This window comes from Cebidichthys violaceus, unplaced genomic scaffold (genome assembly GCF_023349555.1).
Source record: "Cebidichthys violaceus isolate CVI_PGR_0920_01 unplaced genomic scaffold, fCebVio1.0.p SCAF_32, whole genome shotgun sequence".
NCBI classification, from domain to species: domain Eukaryota; kingdom Metazoa; phylum Chordata; class Actinopteri; order Perciformes; family Stichaeidae; genus Cebidichthys; species Cebidichthys violaceus.
This window is the reverse complement of record NW_027176506.1, coordinates 1-16,760: the sequence shown is the minus strand read 5'-3', so window position 1 is coordinate 16,760 and position 16,760 is coordinate 1. Positions and strand designations below refer to the sequence as shown.

Below are 16,760 nucleotides of genomic sequence, written 5' to 3'. Positions count from 1 at the left end.
TCCGATGGTCCACAGTTGTTGTGGGGACAGATGTTGCTCTGTCCTTAAAGGATGATTGTCCCAACCCACCCTGAAGACATCAAGATCCCTCTGCAGACGTGGAAGAAATGCATGCTGGGCACAGAACAGGTGGATGCTATCAGAAGGATCTAGAACCTTCATCCTCAAGGCTGTGAAGAATCTCTTGGTGCACGTTTGAAGCAACCATCCAAACATCTCGCCACAGACGCTCTATTCTGGTAGAAAAACAACAACATCAAATTACCCTCAAGTATGTCCTGTATACTTGATCTTCCACAAAAGGCAACACCGGACATGATTAATTCTCCTGAATATTATACTAAATATATACACCTTTGATTGTGCTCACTCTTTGCTGACAGGAAGCTTCCCCTTCACAGCCTCTAATAGTGAACATGCATGGTGCTGTGAGACATGTTCCCCTCCTGGGTCACCTCTTACTCTAAAGAGAATGTATCACACAGTTAAAGTTTAAAATTTGTTTAAAAAGTGGCAATTTAAGGTTCTAAATGTAAAAACAGAAGATATCGGCTACAATAACTGAACATCTTTATTTTGTGAGAATTCCAAATTCATAGACTTTGGACAAATACCTCATAGTGTCATCCAAATCATTCTAATAATTGATGAGCAGCACAGATAGAAGGTGAAGTGATGAAGTATTGTATTCTATACATTTCATCACCAACAGGTCTTTAGACAGATACATAGTGATTTCATTCACTTCCATGTATCTTGATAAGTAATAAAGTATAGGATTTGTTTAACTCCTCAACAACTCAGCGTAGTAATTGAATTACTGTCAGTAAAGAATGGCTCCTAGTTCCCTCATGTCTTAGTTGTGCATGAAGCTCTCTGGTGATCTCACTGCTCAAAACGTTCAAACAAGAATACATGTTGAACTGACAGCTGATGCACCAATCGGTGAGGAGTGAGGACCACGGTGAGCCACACCTCTGTGTTGGTCTGACCTTAACGGAGAGACAGACTTCTGCACCGCCTCCAAGAAGAACTCCAGTGCAGCGGATGCTTTATTACTGGTCGCAGCACCAGGTCCATGATCTGGACCAGAGAATATCATTCAGTGGAAATCAATGAAAGCATTTTTTCACACCCGTAAATGTAAATACAAGCTGGTTCACATCACACATTGTTGCTCCATGGTATAAGATGGATAATGACAAAAATATAGATCTTTTAAAGAGGACCTGTACACCCTACAGCAATTGTTGCAGTAGACCCATATCGGTCATTTTCAACCGTCATCATCTCACTTAGTCTGTAAGTAACGGTTATTGGTGAAAAAGAAATGACCTTTGGTGAGAATCCATCAATCCCTCCAAAAATAACAAGGCCATATCTTTGGGGGAAAAGAAACACAGAATCAGTTTTTTGCTGATGCAAAACAAGGCTGGTATAAAAAATGTCACTGGAAATGTGTAAACATATTCATTTTTAGTTTTAGTTTATATTTAGCCAAAGCAGTGTACATCTAAATAGCATGTAAAGATCAAATGTATGGCTTACCTGATGAGTTTATGATTTGTGTCGATATGTTCCGAGTGCAGAGGACCCTGAACCGAATACGTCCTTCGTGCGACACACCCCATCCTGGTCATTCTTGAGAGGACACCAACAGAGTCTACGCCATGCATGGATGAAGACGCTCTCTTCCACTGGACACGGTGGCCCATTGCCTGCAGCATTCCTTTCATCATTCGGCATCCTACCTGTGGTGCCCTGGCTTTCGCTGACCTCACAAAATTGTCTAGTTCTTGATCACTTAGGCTACTGTAGAAGTGCGTTATGGAAAGGCCGTTATCGTGCATGCGCCGTTTCACTGCACTCTCAGAAATACACAGAAGTTTTGCAATGCATGACACTGGTAAGGACATTTGTATCAGGCTTTGTAGTCGCTGAGGAGACGCAACATATTTTGGCCGTCCCATTTCTCCTTGCAACACTGGGACCTGACTAGGGGTCGGATCAGAGTCCTCTATATCGACAAGTGTTGACAACTGCGTCAAAGCACTAACGACATCCTCCGGCATCTCAACCTGGCCCGACAACGACCTCAAAAGAACCATCTCCTGGTTGACAACAGAACAAGCAAATAGTCCACATCTAGGGGGTCTTTGAGTGACCTGGGAAACTTTAGTGAGTAGTCTCTGAAGAAAGTCCCTTTTCAGTTGCTCCTAGAATAAACAAACACATTATTTTACTGGCTTGATTAAATCTTTGAAGTTACAGACACATACATGTAACACACAAACAAACAGCATGCAAGCTATTACTTCAAACATATGCAAAGTGAGCCAACTTGGAAGGCGTCTATCATAGCCTAACTTATGTATCTATGAAGGTAGATTTGTGTCTTTATTACGCAAACAAAAAAATATGTTTTGAAAGCAAATTTCTCGCACTGCAATCAAAAATCAAGTTTGTAAGTGAAAATATATAAACTGAGAATAAATTATTTGTTAGTTTTGCTTATGAAACTATAAGTTTTACTTTCAAAATGAAAACCTTTGCTTTCAAAACGAAAAGCTACGGTTTCAAAACGAAAAGCTACGGTTTCAAAACCAAAACCAAAACGAAAAGCTACGGTTTCAAAACCAAAACCAAAACGAAAAGCTACGGTTTCAAAACCAAAAGCTACGGTTTCAAAACCAAAACCAAAACGTAAAGCTACGAGTTGAGTTTGGACGTAGTGGGCGGGGCATACGCTGCTGAATGAGCCAGGAGTTTCTATTGGTGGGTTCGACTTTGATCCCGGCATCTACTTCCACTGTAGAGGTTACTGTGATGAGCGGCATGGAGGTAAGTTGACATTCTATTGCTCTGGTAGCACTTCACTTTGTTTTCAAGTTGTTAGTGTCGTAGAGTCTCTTTTTTTAAAGAACGACATGAGGTGTTGTTGACATGAAGCTTCACTTTCTAACTTTACATGCACCTGAGGCGTGACTGTTAGCTAAGGTTAGCTACGCATGTATGACACAATTTAAAATAAATCCTATGAGCTTGGTTCTCTCCGACCGAGGTGGGTACAGTTGACGAGGTTACAACCATGTTACTGTCTTGTATTAAACCTGATGAAGTTTAAATGAGCCATTAAATCATTCAAACTATTAACTAGCTAGCTAAAGACACCTCTGGTTGTGAGTCATAAGATAAGTCAGGTGCCAAAATCGTGTGTCTGATGGTGTGCAACGAGTGGTGCAGCGGATTATGCAGTTATTTTCCACGGCAGATGCCGATCCTGAGTGGTATGCCGCTCTTTCCGTCGGCACTGACTTTTCTAAAGTCGGAGGCTACTATCAGACTTTCAACGTTCCTTGACGGACAGTACAGGACATTTAAATTCTGTCTCACTCTGACGTCCTTGTCGATGTACCCAAAGCTTAATTATCTTAACGTGGACATAGCTATTGATAGCCTAGCCGCCATTGCCAGTCTGACTAACCAATTACAGAAATGATTATCTCATTTGATATTAACCACAATCATCTTAAATTAGCATCGGTTGCTATCATTAGCCGTTTTCTCCTGCCATCGATATGATGGGCAGAGACACTGGGGTATTTCTTTACTATGATCTACTTCAGATAGTCTATAATGACTATTTTTTGCAGTAAATACCAACATTAGGGTTAATTTACAGAGGCAGGGTCCCATGTCTCCCAGGAAGAGGCACTTAATACACATTTGGTGAACTGTTTTCATCCACAGCAGCATCTAACACTCACTAAACCCACATGTGTCAAATTGTTTTAAAGTAACTACATAGACAACTTATGTTAGCTTAGTTAGTGATATCATATAGTGAAGGTGAGGCACAAATTATTCATAATTTGCTTGGTGTTTTTGATCAAATAATTATACTCAAACATTACATTGATACTGTCATGGTAATCCTTACTTTTTTTCTTTTAATGTCAGAATGGAAACCAACAACAAACAGGACCTCAGGTAATTGCTTAATTTGTTTCGATACAGCCTGTGTGACAGTAATGCATTGCACTGTAACGTCCTTTTACCGTGTCCATACATCTAAAATCCCTTTCCAGTATGATGCACGTGAAGCCACAGAGGCTGCACCACATCTCCTGTCCCTGATTTCAAGGGCCATACCTGAAGAACCTCAGGGACAGAGTCAGGTTATGGAGAGATCCTCAGTGCAAACTGAAATGGCCAGGTAGACAGACATGCACTCATGTCAATGACCCAGTTAAATGTGTCATTAGTCTGGTTTTTACCATGATGGCAGCAATACAATTATGCAACTGTCATATAACATTAATTATGCAGTTTTGTTGAGCTTTTTAGAAAGTTATCTGGTTAAGGGCAGCTGTTGGGTTCTTTACTCTGGAATACTTGGATGTGGTGCGCTTGGTTGAGAAGTGTGCTTATAATAATCAAAAAGTAATATTATTCTTCTAAAATCATAGGTCCTTCCCTGGATTCTTTAGGGGCAAGAAACGACTGCTAACCAGAGGTCACATATTTTCAAAGGTTTTGAAAATGTGGAAGCCTTTTGAGCTGACTTTTTTTTTTACTGGCATCAAAAGTTGAAATGACTCCGTCCTCAGCGGATGAGTTGAAGTTCATGCAGGCAGGCTGGGGAAAGAGGACTTTGTCAGTGACATCTGACGTTACACATGCAGAGGTATTTTATAGGCTGAAGCAGGCACAATGCCTAATGTGTCGTCAAGAGTACAAATTTTGTCTCATGCCTTTCACATGATAAAACTGTCCCATATTGTTTTTATTTTAATGTAGTTGTCCAGTCTACTAAAAACCAACTTTCCAAAGATGGCACATCTTGAGGACAGATGGCTACTTTACAAAGCAGCAGGTTCATAATTACTGTACTTAAATGAAAACATATTTTATGTTTATTGTACCTGTTAATTCAACCAAAAGAGAAGGAATACATCATGATTTTGAGTCATCATTTTTTTGTGTTTTCACAGGTGGACATGGAAGGAGAAAACTCTCTGCTGTTCCTCTGGAGGCTGAGGGCTACACTGGGTCCACACTGAGAGGTTCCTCAACTGCAGGAAAGACCATGCTCTATATTGTTCCTCTCCAAGATGAAATAGAGCTAACACCTCTTCCTGCAAGTGCACCAGAGTTTGCACTGATGCCGAAAGCCAGTTGCTGGCACTCCATATCAATGACTGTCTTCACTCACACCCTGAAACAGAGGTGAAGTACCTTACAGTTTGGGGTTAAGGATGATCAAAATAAGTACATAATGTAATTTTAGGAACAAGTAAAATTTTCTGTTTAATATATCATCTTTAAAAGCTGTCAACAAATTATTGTATATCATATGAATATGTTGCCAAACATGAATCGTGCATTTTAATGATATTTAACCATCTGATTGACCCACAAGACTAAATAGCAGTAGAACATTAGTCCTTGATAAAAGTTGTTGTGTAAAGTTTTTAACAGACTTAATACAACTAGACTTGTAAATGTGCCTGCACTATTTCACATTCAGGATGAAGATTTGGTGTTTGTTGAGGAAGTGACATCTGGACCTGTTTCAATATCTGCTGGATCTGCTTCATCATCCAGTGAAGATCACTGCCCTCAGAAGGTAGAGTAGTTAAAAAAAAAGTTAAAATTAGCCACCTTTGATGTTACAGTTATTGCCCATAATATAAGTCCGTATTTCATATGTCCGCATGTAGGAAGAAGAGGTCCAATGCCCGATATGCACCCATGTCTTCCCTGTGTCAGACATCGAGGCACATGCAAGCTGTTGTGGACAAAGGTAATTGTTTGACAATTTTTCCTACTCTGAAGATAAGCCATATAAATTGGTATGTGTCATGTAGATTTATTGCATTTACTATATTTAGACATAGAAGACATAGTCATAGAAGATGCAAAAGTCTGGGTTACACACCCATTGACGGCAGTGATATCATGCAAGATTTGTGTGATGAATAAGATGAATAACTGTTGCCTTTATTCTTATAGTAGCGAGGACAGAACCTGTCAAAGAGACACACTTCATACTGATATGGATCTTATTTCATGGTAAATTATTTCATGGTATATTCATTTATTATGAAATAGACTGTATTTATATGTTGGCATTAAATGCATTCCAATGTGAGGCTAGTTTCAAGATTTTAAACTTTTTACAGTGAGGAAGATGTTATCAGGTGGGTAAGATCACAGGTGGACTCCAGCAAGACTTTTGAGATTTGTGTATCCAGAGACAACATGGTGGAAAGAGGTCTGAAGTTATGGAAGCGTAAAAAAAATGGCAGCCCTGTGAATCCCTTGAGGATCACATTCCTGGGAGAACCAGGGATTGATACGGGGGCCCTGAAAAAGGAGTTTCTGTCAAGTGAGTAGTTGACCATCATAAGTTTATTTGCCCCAGGGTAAAATGAATTGAAGAACTATTCAGCTAAAGATGCTAACAACGTATGTACAATAATGCACTTGTCAATGTATGAGCTCAATTACTTTTTTGACAATCTACAAAATTTGGCTTATGTAATGCTTTTGACTGTTTTGTTTTGTATTTTAGCAATGGTGGCTGGGATCGAGAAACGACTTTTTGAAGGAGAAAGTGAAAGGGGGAAGATGCCAAAGTATTCCTTGAATGATTTAGATGATGAGTTATTTAGGTACTCCGCCTAATGATTACAAAAGTGAGCTGAAGTCTCCCCCTGCACTGATGCTGAGTATTTTTAACCCCCTGTTCCTGTTTGTAGGACAGCTGGTGAAGTATTTGCTGTAAGCATAGCTCAAGGAGGACCAGCACCACGTTTTATGCAAGAATGGCTACCTTTGCTCTGAGAACCTTTCATCTAAGGGTGCCCATGACTCTACTTTATCGCCATTAATAACAATGGTAAGTTGAATTTTTTTGCAAAATATAGACATAGATCAATTTTATCACAACACAATGTTTTAATTACTTGTTTATGTTTATATAATGCCCAAAACAGTTAATATTGTATTTAGTCACTTTACAGGATGAATGACGCAAGAATTTCATGCTTGTCTATTCAGCTGTAAACCATGGACTGTGGTATCCTGGGAAATGGTATGCTGTGTTGTGAATGCAAAGCATTAAAGTACAATTGAATCTTTTTGGTATGATTATTTAAGATTGAAGATGCTTCTGACATGACTGCTCACATCCAAGACATTCTGGATTGTGGCTACACTGGCAAAGTTGACATGAAGAACATATTAAGGTGTTCACACAATATCAAATATTATTGCTGATGTAACACATTGTAGTGTGGCCTCAGATACTCATAGGCCTTGTGTGGTTTATTTTTTCTTTAAAAAAAAGAAACCACACAAAATAAACCACGTTGTCTACATGTAGTAGCAAAGCCTTGTTCAAGGCCATTTTCCTGAGCCTGCTTCCCTAAAGTCTTAACTACTACACCTGGACAGCTTGACTTGGAGATTATTTCCCTTTCCTTAAAATATTTTTTTCTGTATTCAGGGCGATTCGACTTCATGTGAAGACTAAACGCATGCCCATGCTTCAGCAACTGCGTGAGGGCCTGAAAGTATATGGCCTCATCAAAGTGATGCAGACAAAGCCAGAAGATGTCTCTTCATCTCCAGAGACGACGACTCAGTATGTACGAGTATTGCTTTGAGTGTTTACTAGTTGTTCTACATAGTATTTCCATAACTTCCTTTCTGCTTCTTAACTAGCTCAGTTTTGAGGAATCTCATTGAGCATCACTATGTTTGAAATGTAGGTTGACTCACATTACATCATATCCCATCTGGCCCCGGAGTTGAGTGTAAGCGGTTCAAGTAAGCAAGTGAAGGAATCAAAAATCTTGGAGCACTTCCAAGATTTCCTCCTAGAACTTGACGGTATGTCCAACCATTCATTTAAAATAATGATTTGTGATTGAAAATTTAGATTTCCACCCTAATTCTATACCATATAACTTAATGAGCATAATATTGAACTGTTTGCATATAAAATGACTGGAGAGATTTATTCTGGTCTACACTTTGTATTCCTCTTCAAGATGCACAACCTGATGGCGACGCTGCAGGAGAGGCTTTGACTGTATCCTCAGTCATGCAGTGGATGACCGGTCAAGCTCACAGACATCTGCTTTTGGAAGATCGGCAAACATTCAAACTCACAGTGAAATTTGATCATTGGTGTCTGAACTCCATGCCTAACCACACTGTATGTTACCCAGGTGTCAGGGCTTTCACACAGACACCATCACATTCCCAGTAGCCCACATTACAGATTATGAATCCTTTAAAACACTCCTGCAAACTGCCATTAAGTACGGTGCAGGGTTTGATAGAGTGTGATAAATGTGTTAAATAGTGTTGGCAAGAGCATGGTTCTGGTTCATAATGTGTTTCCCTTGTGCTTATTCTTTATGTTTTCTATTCTTTAGTGAAACAAACAAACAAAATGTTCCAGAATCATTTCATACTGCAGCTCTTTATGCCACCTTGTTATAACGTGAGTGAGCAAAATAAACACACAGAAGTATCTATTGACTGTGCTTCATTTGTGATGAGTTAAAAGTGCATACTTGTTTTAGATTCAGCACATGAGATGTGCATCAAGTATATCATTGAGAAACTTCATCCAAAAAATTAGGCCAGTTGAAGGACATGCATATAAATGTCCCGTCCAAAAGAAGAGGAATTGACGGTGGGGTTTACTTGCTGCACTGCAGAAAGACCTTCAGCTGACAAGGGGCATGGCACCTCTGCTACAGTGACCCCATGCTCCGGATCAGCACCGTCAGGTTCCTCATCCTGCAAGTGTTCTGCTTGCAGGATCTGAGATGGACCAAACACATACATTAATTACGATTATAGCCATTGCGTAATTTTTTTCACATACTGTAGACGATCTAATGTTAATATTTATTATCCAATCCTCCAAAGCTGATTAGGGGACAAGTTTCCCTCTGTGCTTAAGGGGTGGCAATTCCAGGTCTCCACAAAATTTTGCAGATCTTTTTGTAGACGGGGAATGAAGACATACCCCACACAGAAGAGGTGAACCGCATTTGAAAGGTCAATGAAGCCATCTTCCTCTAAGATGTGAAGCAAGTTGTAGTACTGAGATGTTACAGCACTCCAAACATCTCTCCAAAGGCGTTCCACTCTGGAAGCAAATGACATGATGAAATGGCTACATTTGACATTCATGTTTTGTATAATGTAAACATTTATAGTAATACATACAATTTTTACCTTTGGTTGTGGACACTTTTGCCAGCAATAAAGCTGCCACGACCGGTTCCTCTCACAGTAATCATGCATCTCGCAATGTCCACATTTTCCACCCCTTGATCAGCTCGGACTCTAAATGAGACAAACAGAGTATTGTGACACGGGTTGGACAGCTAAACTATTTACATCTGGTATGAAGGAGAAGGTCCTTGCCTTGATGGCCATCCATGTTTCTGCACACCATCCATGAAAAATCCTAGAGCAGTCTCTGCTTTGTTATTCCGAGCTGCATTAAGGTAGAAAATCTGTTCAGGAATAGGATTTGAAGATGACTTATGTTATATTCTGAGCAAGACTGATAATGTAAACAAGATGTGATAATGTAAAGAATAGTTATAGAAAACAGATCAGGCTTACCTTCCTGGAAAAGCCATCAATACCTCCAAAAATCACTATGTTGTACCTTCAAATTTTCAGAAGATTTGACATTATCACAGTGATATAAAATCCTTAATTAAAATAAATACGTATGCTAATTAATCCATAATATACAGACACATTTACATGTAAGTTTAATGCGTTTTGTGTCACTATTTTACTTTCTGGAGCTTATTATAAAGGCACAAGTGGCACAATTGTGTTAATTATCAAGTATCAAATGATACAAGCCTTTGTATGGGGTCAACTGATATTGTTACTTACAATAGTGTTTATGTTGAATATTTTGGGTACCTTTTATTGTTACATGTTTCGTACTTGTTAGCAGAAACCCCAAAATGTATGTTTTTGTGTTAATCAATTTAACTCATTTAATAGGTTTATTTACAATTGCATACAAGAAGAACCTATGAATACAAATAATAAGAGTTGTAGCACATGTATGTTCATTTCCATGTGAGGCATGTATGTGATCTAAAATACGCTGATTTAAAGTATTTTCCCAGAGCCTGCTTTCATAATTGGCAATTTATCCACTATCATGTATGTGTGTGTACTGCACAGCTTCCACCACCAGGTGGTGCGTTTCAGCAAATAAAGGGACGTTTCAAGCAGAGGTGGCAGAAGAAGTAAAAGTTTTCTTCGGTGTCTGTCCAGTGTAGTCATAAGAAGTCGCATGTTGTTTTAGTGGTGTCGTCAACTGTACCCACCTCGGTCGGAGAGAACCAAGCTCATAGGATTTATTTTAAATTGTGTCATACATGCGTAGCTAACCTTAGCTAACAGTCACGCCTCAGGTGCATGTAAAGTTAGCATGTAACTAACGTTACATGCACGCAGAAAGTGAAGCTTCATGTCAACAACACCTCATGTCGTTCTTTAAAAAAAGAGACTCTACGACACTAACAACATGAAAACAAAGTGAAGTGCTACCAGAGCAATATAATGTCAACTTACCTCCATGCCGCTCATCACAGTAACCTCTACAGTGGAAGTAGATGCCGGGATCAAAGTCGAACCCACCAATAGAAACGCCTGGCTCATTCAGCAGCGTATGCCCCGCCCACTACGTCCAAACTCAACTCGTAGCTTTACGTTTTGGTTTTGGTTTTGAAACCGTAGCTTTTCGTTTTGAAACCGTAGCTTTTCGTTTTGAAACCGTAGCTTTTCGTTTTTAAAGCAAAGGTTTTCATTTTGAAAGTAAAAAAATTATAGTTTCATAAGCAAAACTAACAAATAATTTATTCTCAGTTTATATATTTTCACTTACAAACTTGATTTTTGATTGCAGTGCGAGAAATTTGCTTTCAAAACATATTTTTTTGTTTGCGTAATAAAGACACAAATCTACCTTCATACTAAAACACCTTGCTAAACAGAACTTTGTCACTAGCGTAATTGTTTTACCTCCAGTCATGTGAATATGGTGTATAGAAAGTGTTGATTCATCATTTTCGCGGTGCCTAGGTTGCCTGAAGGCAACGTGGTTGAGGACGGTTGTCAGCCTTCTTTGTTATGCTGTCGCTCATGATGACACGCCCCTTTCAGGGGATGACACGCCCCCCACGCAAGAACAGGGTCAAAAGTCTGAACTGAAAAAAAAGATCTGAAAGTGAAAAAAAGATTTGAAACCGAAAAAAAAAAAAAAAAAAGATTTGAATCTGAAAATATAAAATCTGAAACTGAAAAGTACAAGACCTCAAATATCAAAATATATATGAAAGTGAAAAATTAAAAAAATAAATGTATTCAAAAAAATTCCAGGACTGAATCAAAATTATATTCAACCCCAAAAAACTTTTCATTCACTTATTTTTTTATTTTTAATTCATTGCTGTATTTTTCAATGTTCAAGACCACAACTTCAACTTTCAGGTTCAAATGATTTTTTCAAATGATCAAAACTTTTGACCTGGATTTAGCTCCATACACATGCTACCACAGTAATCATCATGTGACACCTTTAGAAGTGTCTCTCAACATGTCAGCATGGGTTACCTGAGCTCATCCAGCAGCTGAGTCATTTTGGTCTCATAGAAGTGGATCACATCCAGCAGCCTGCAAACAGAAGAAGCAGGTCACCTGCAGCATCACCTGTGAGCGCGTGAACTGGTCCACATACAAGGCGTCCTCGTAAAAAAGCCTTTACGTTCAAACTGGAACACCTGTTGCTCTGAAATGGTGGTAATCTATTGATAATAATAATATAATATCGTTTATAATCTAAATGTATGGAGAACTGTTCTGGAAGTGAAAGGAGGCTCCTGTCAGTCGCTCATGTCCTCACTGCTGGTCTGATGGGGAGTTCTACTGGAGACTTTGTTGCAGACGTGCTGGAAGGTCCGACTCTGTGGAGCCAATCGTCGCTCTTCTTCTTTGACGGTGAAATGTAGTTTTCTCTGGAGTTGAGCTGCTTCCTCCCTCTATTGAGACAGCTTCTGCTCCAGAAGCTCACACTGCTTCTAGACACATGGAAGCAGAGATGTTCTCCTCACTGAGAACGTCAGACAACAACAGATACTAGTGATTGACACACATTTGATGGATCCTTTATGTCGGCCTTTATTGTCTCGTTGACGTACCCGTGCTTCTTGTTGTTCCCGCTGCAGCTGTTGTGCGTGGCCGTGCTGTTGGGCGGCCTCGCCGAGGTAGCGGTCCTCCAGGTCCTGGACTCTGGTCCTCACCCCGTCCAGCAGCCCCTCCAGCTCTGTGGCCCTCTCAGACTGCTGAGCCGCTCGACTCGTGTGCTCATGAACCTCCTCTCTGAAGACACACACACACACACACACACACACACACACACACAAATAAGGTTTATGGCTATAAGGACACTGAAGAAATTATTATCCATATTGGATTACCCGGACCACCCTCTCCACCACCTACTGCAGGGACAGTGGAGCACTTTCTCCAACAGACTGATCCAGCTCCGCTGTCACAAGGACAGGTACAGGAGAACGTTCCTGCCTACCGCAATCAGACTGTATAACAAATCACCTCGGGCCAAATCATTCACTGTCGGTTAAATCTTTGCACTACTGTTGTAACAATTCACCTCATTATATGAACCTAAAAAGGGAAAAGTACAAAGGCTAAAATTAAGGGCACGGGCGGATCTGAATTGGTTGGTTTACAGAGTCTATATCTGCCTGAATAACCTGGTGGAGGGTAGAAAAACACGCTGACTATGATCTCCCTAGTATTCCCTATAAGGATAGACCACACCAGACACCAAAGAAACCACACTGCCAGGTAAATGTAAAACAATATATTAATATAACTCAAAATTCACTCGGCATACAAACAACAAAACTAAAATAACCGTGAGGCTCCCGCCGTACTTCGGCACAATAAAGTAAACATTTACAAACGATCACCACAAAGCCCGAATCCCATTAGTTCAGAAAGTTCCTTTAAGTAACGAAAACTAGTCCGATGACAAAAAAAACAATCCGCCGAGGCAAAGTCAATAACCGGCGGATGCGTGGCGAGAAGCCGCGGTCCCTGTATCCACCGAACCCGCGCTACCTCACCACAGCTCGTCCCGATGGTGGCCCTCTGTGCCGTTCCCAGCGAAGACTCCAGCCTGATAATCCCTTAAAGTCTTGATTCGGATCCGTGGCTGAGCAATCGCCGGCAAACGGTGCTCTCCTGAGTCCACTGAACGGAGCTCGCTTCCTCCAGTGTGCGTTCACAATCTTCCCTCGCGTCACTTCCCCCCGACACAATTTATACAAAACACCGGTCAACACAACTACAACAATAACAACAACAGATCCTATTTATATCCTGTGTTAAAAATACTGGCAACTAATAAGATGACAGTACTTTATATAGGTGAAGGAACGTAACCCACAGGTTCCCCATTCACATTAGCTGTACATAGCAGGCAGACTTCTGGCAATCATTACACTGTTTATTTGATATTATTCTAGTATTATATTTCATTGTATATAGTGTGCATTCTTTATCTAAAATCTTTACTCTGTTATTATAATTGTATATATTGTGTGTATTGACATGTGCATTTTTTATATTTTATTTCGATTTATACCCTGTTATTTTTACCTGTTCTTAGCTGCAACCTATTGCTGCTTGTGTAACCTCTGTAAGATGTCTCCTGGCTAAATGAATCTCATGGAGCTGGTTAGGCTTGTGGTAACAGCAGATTTATTCCACATCTGCATTTATGAAAAAAGGACAACACAGAAGAATGGTCATCTGTTGTGGACAACAGCGCATGCTCTGTCTCGTAACGAATCCTCCGTCGCATTGAGCATTACACATTTTGAAATACATAGATACAGTAGTGATCGTATAGTGGATTTAAATTCATTAAGTAAAATAGCTGAAACAGAACAGAAACTGTCTCTCTTAAATGTATGAGAAATACAAAAAAATATATAAAACCAAAAATATATTTATACAGATTTCTCACACTAGACTGTTACCTTTTTTAAAAGTATTTTTCATTTTATGACAACAATTATGTAACTGAGTAAACATGCAGACTATAGAAAATACTCCATCTGCATGTTTAAAATATTACCACACTCTATAGAACAACGTGTAACATACCTGCATTTATGAAAAAAGGACAACACAGAAGAATGGTCATCTGTTGTGGACAACAGCGCATGCTCTGTCTAGAAAGACGGCATCACGATAGTGTTAGCTAGCTAAACCGGAGACATTTTTACTGGCAATAAAACACATACAAAACGTATAGTTGACTTAATGAAAACATGGCGAATATAATTTAAGACAATTAATATTCAAACAAATAAAGCCAGCTAAACTCTTAAGTACTTTTCAAGCTAGTTAACATTATATTGTCCACGGACATTCACAGACACATTACCTCGTAACGAATCCTCCGTCGCATTGAGGATTACCCATAGTCCTTTGCGGCTACTATTCAGTGCAGGTACACATTTCCAACAGCAGGTGGCGTAGTTTTCCCATTTAGCGGGATTTAACCTGAACCTTTTCAACTATGTTACATACACCCCTCTTAAATCCTGCTAAATTAGGGCACATCGAATGGAAAAAAACAACAACAACAAAGATACAATTTACAAAACTCCAGTTGTGTAGTCATAAGAGCATAACCAGTTCAGTCAGTTAGAAACTTTTCATTTGGAATTAAGTCAGCAAGGGATTGGCCAATCCCCCTACCAACATAGACACAAAAGATGCCGTGTACACCTCTCATTTTGTAAACATTGCTCTATGACATAGACAACTGTAAGGTACCTCAGTTAAGTGTAAAAAAAAACCTCAAAATAGTCAGCATTCTATCCAGAAAACATGTTCCTCACAAAAGAAAACAAAGAATCAACTGATGACACTGAGTCATCTACAATCTGTTCGTTCATTTCACAAATGAGCCGAACTGGAGGTTTTACAGGCCTACCCGCCCTGGTGCAAAGTGGAGGCGGCTGTGTGCAAACTACATGGTCCTGTGTGATTTCACCTAGCCGTGTGTCAGTTGCCTGTTTAGGGGAGGGGATATGTAGAGCTTCCTCTGCTGAGGGTTGGGAGGGTACATCCTGGGACACCACACATCCAGCAGGGGGCCAAGGGGAAGGCAACTGTGCAGCTTGTACTGAAGGATCCAAGGTATTCAAAACCTCACACACAGCATGTGGGACCACAGTCACTCCACTCTCTGAGGGTGGGGCACTCACAGCCACAACAGGAGAACAAACGGGTTGACTGGCTGTAGTGTCCCCATCACTTGCATCATCCATTTGTAAGAGCCAGTCAATTGTCTTTGTCACACTGTCCTGTACAGCAACAGGAACCACTGGGTCACTTTGTCCACTTCCAGCAACCGAAGAGCAGCTCGACTCCAAGGCGTCGTCACCTCCCATAGGGAGAAAATTCACAGGGAGTAGGAGGTTTCTATGAACAACTTTTTCCTTTGATGTCGCAGGATCTCTGATGCTGTACACATTGATTCCAGGCCTCACAGATGCCACTTCATAAACTGTGGACTCCCATTTGTCTGCAATTTTCCTCTTTCCTCTCTCACCGCGATTTGCAAGCAAGACTCTGTCGCCAACAGTGAGGGGTGACCCTTTTGCTTTGCGGTTGTAGTTCTTTGCCTGACGAGCCTGTTCTGTCAGACTGTTCAGCCGGGCAATGCGTACAGCTTCAGACAGGTCATGTTTCAAGCGAGAGACAAAGTCATGGTGGTCAACAACAGCACCTTTAGGGAGAACATGCTGGAACACAACATCAACAGGCAGACGCGGAATCCTCCCAAACATGAGAAAGAAAGGCGCAAAACCTGTTGTCTCGTGTTCAGTGCAGTTGTAGCAGAACGTCAGCATCTGAAGCATCTGTGGCCACCTGGCTTTGGACTGGGGCGGTAGAGCCCTTATCATGTTCCCAAGAGTCCTGTTGTATCGCTCGACAACTCCATTCCCCATAGGATGGTACGGGGTGGTATGTGATTTTTGAATGCCAGCCATCTCCAGGAGCTCCTTAATGAGATGACTTTCAAAATTAGCTCCCTGATCCGAATGGATGCGTTTAGGGAAACCATATATGCAGAAAAAGTCATTCCAGAGACGGCGGGCAACCTGCTTCGCTGACTGGTTTTTGCATGGGAATGCGTGCGACAGCTTGGAAAAGTGATCTGTGACAACTAAAACATCCACACTCTTCTTGTCAGTCTGCTCAGCAGTCCAGAAGTCAATACACACTAGTTCCATTGGTTCAGAGGTGCAAAAGCTTTCAAGAGGAGCACGGTCGTTAGGCTCTGGGGTCTTTCCAACCACACAGCGAAAGCAGTTTCTCACGTGATTGATGATGTCACGTTCCATCCCTATCCAAAAGAACCTCTGCCTGGCAAGAGAAAGTGTGCGTGCCTGCCCCTGATGACCAGATGAGTCGTGGAGGCCATGGAGGACTTGGACCTTCAGGGAGTCTGGAACAACAACCTGGTGAATTGTCATGTTCATTTGTCTGTCTTTCTTTACCTTGTACAACACGCCATTCTTTATGGAGAGCTTGGGCCATTGTCTCAACAGTTTCATCACCGCACGAGACTCACCAGCATGTTCACGCCT

At 40.7% G+C, this 16,760-nt stretch overlaps 2 protein-coding genes and 1 long non-coding RNA gene across 3 annotated transcripts; 1 reads left to right on the top strand and 2 right to left on the bottom strand.

The window, feature by feature from the left end:
• The first annotated feature begins 5,148 nt into the window (after positions 1–5,148).
• Positions 5,149–8,531, top strand: LOC137882488 (G2/M phase-specific E3 ubiquitin-protein ligase-like). The gene is made up of 10 exons (XM_068724824.1): positions 5,149–5,229; positions 5,531–5,629; positions 5,724–5,806; positions 6,016–6,075; positions 6,186–6,391; positions 6,578–6,677; positions 6,765–6,904; positions 7,514–7,651; positions 7,779–7,899; positions 8,061–8,531. The coding sequence occupies exons 4-7, from the start codon at positions 6,059–6,061 to the stop codon at positions 6,847–6,849; spliced, it is 408 nt and encodes a 135-aa protein (XP_068580925.1). The 5' UTR covers positions 5,149–5,229; positions 5,531–5,629; positions 5,724–5,806; positions 6,016–6,058; the 3' UTR covers positions 6,850–6,904; positions 7,514–7,651; positions 7,779–7,899; positions 8,061–8,531.
• A 136-nt stretch (positions 8,532–8,667) lies between these two features.
• On the bottom strand, positions 8,668–9,368 carry LOC137882450 (uncharacterized). Its single transcript, XR_011103954.1, has 3 exons — positions 9,265–9,368; positions 9,053–9,175; positions 8,668–8,844 (listed from the first exon to the last, which is right to left on the bottom strand). It is a non-coding gene; the product is annotated as an uncharacterized lncRNA (long non-coding RNA).
• Positions 9,369–11,493: 2,125 nt separating this feature from the next.
• Positions 11,494–16,073, bottom strand: LOC137882460 (uncharacterized). Its single transcript, XM_068724770.1, has 6 exons — positions 15,977–16,073; positions 15,719–15,895; positions 13,210–13,459; positions 12,264–12,444; positions 11,969–12,143; positions 11,494–11,739 (listed from the first exon to the last, which is right to left on the bottom strand). The coding sequence occupies exons 1-5, from the start codon at positions 16,071–16,073 to the stop codon at positions 12,105–12,107; spliced, it is 744 nt and encodes a 247-aa protein (XP_068580871.1). The 3' UTR covers positions 11,494–11,739; positions 11,969–12,104.
• Positions 16,074–16,760: the final 687 nt, after the last annotated feature.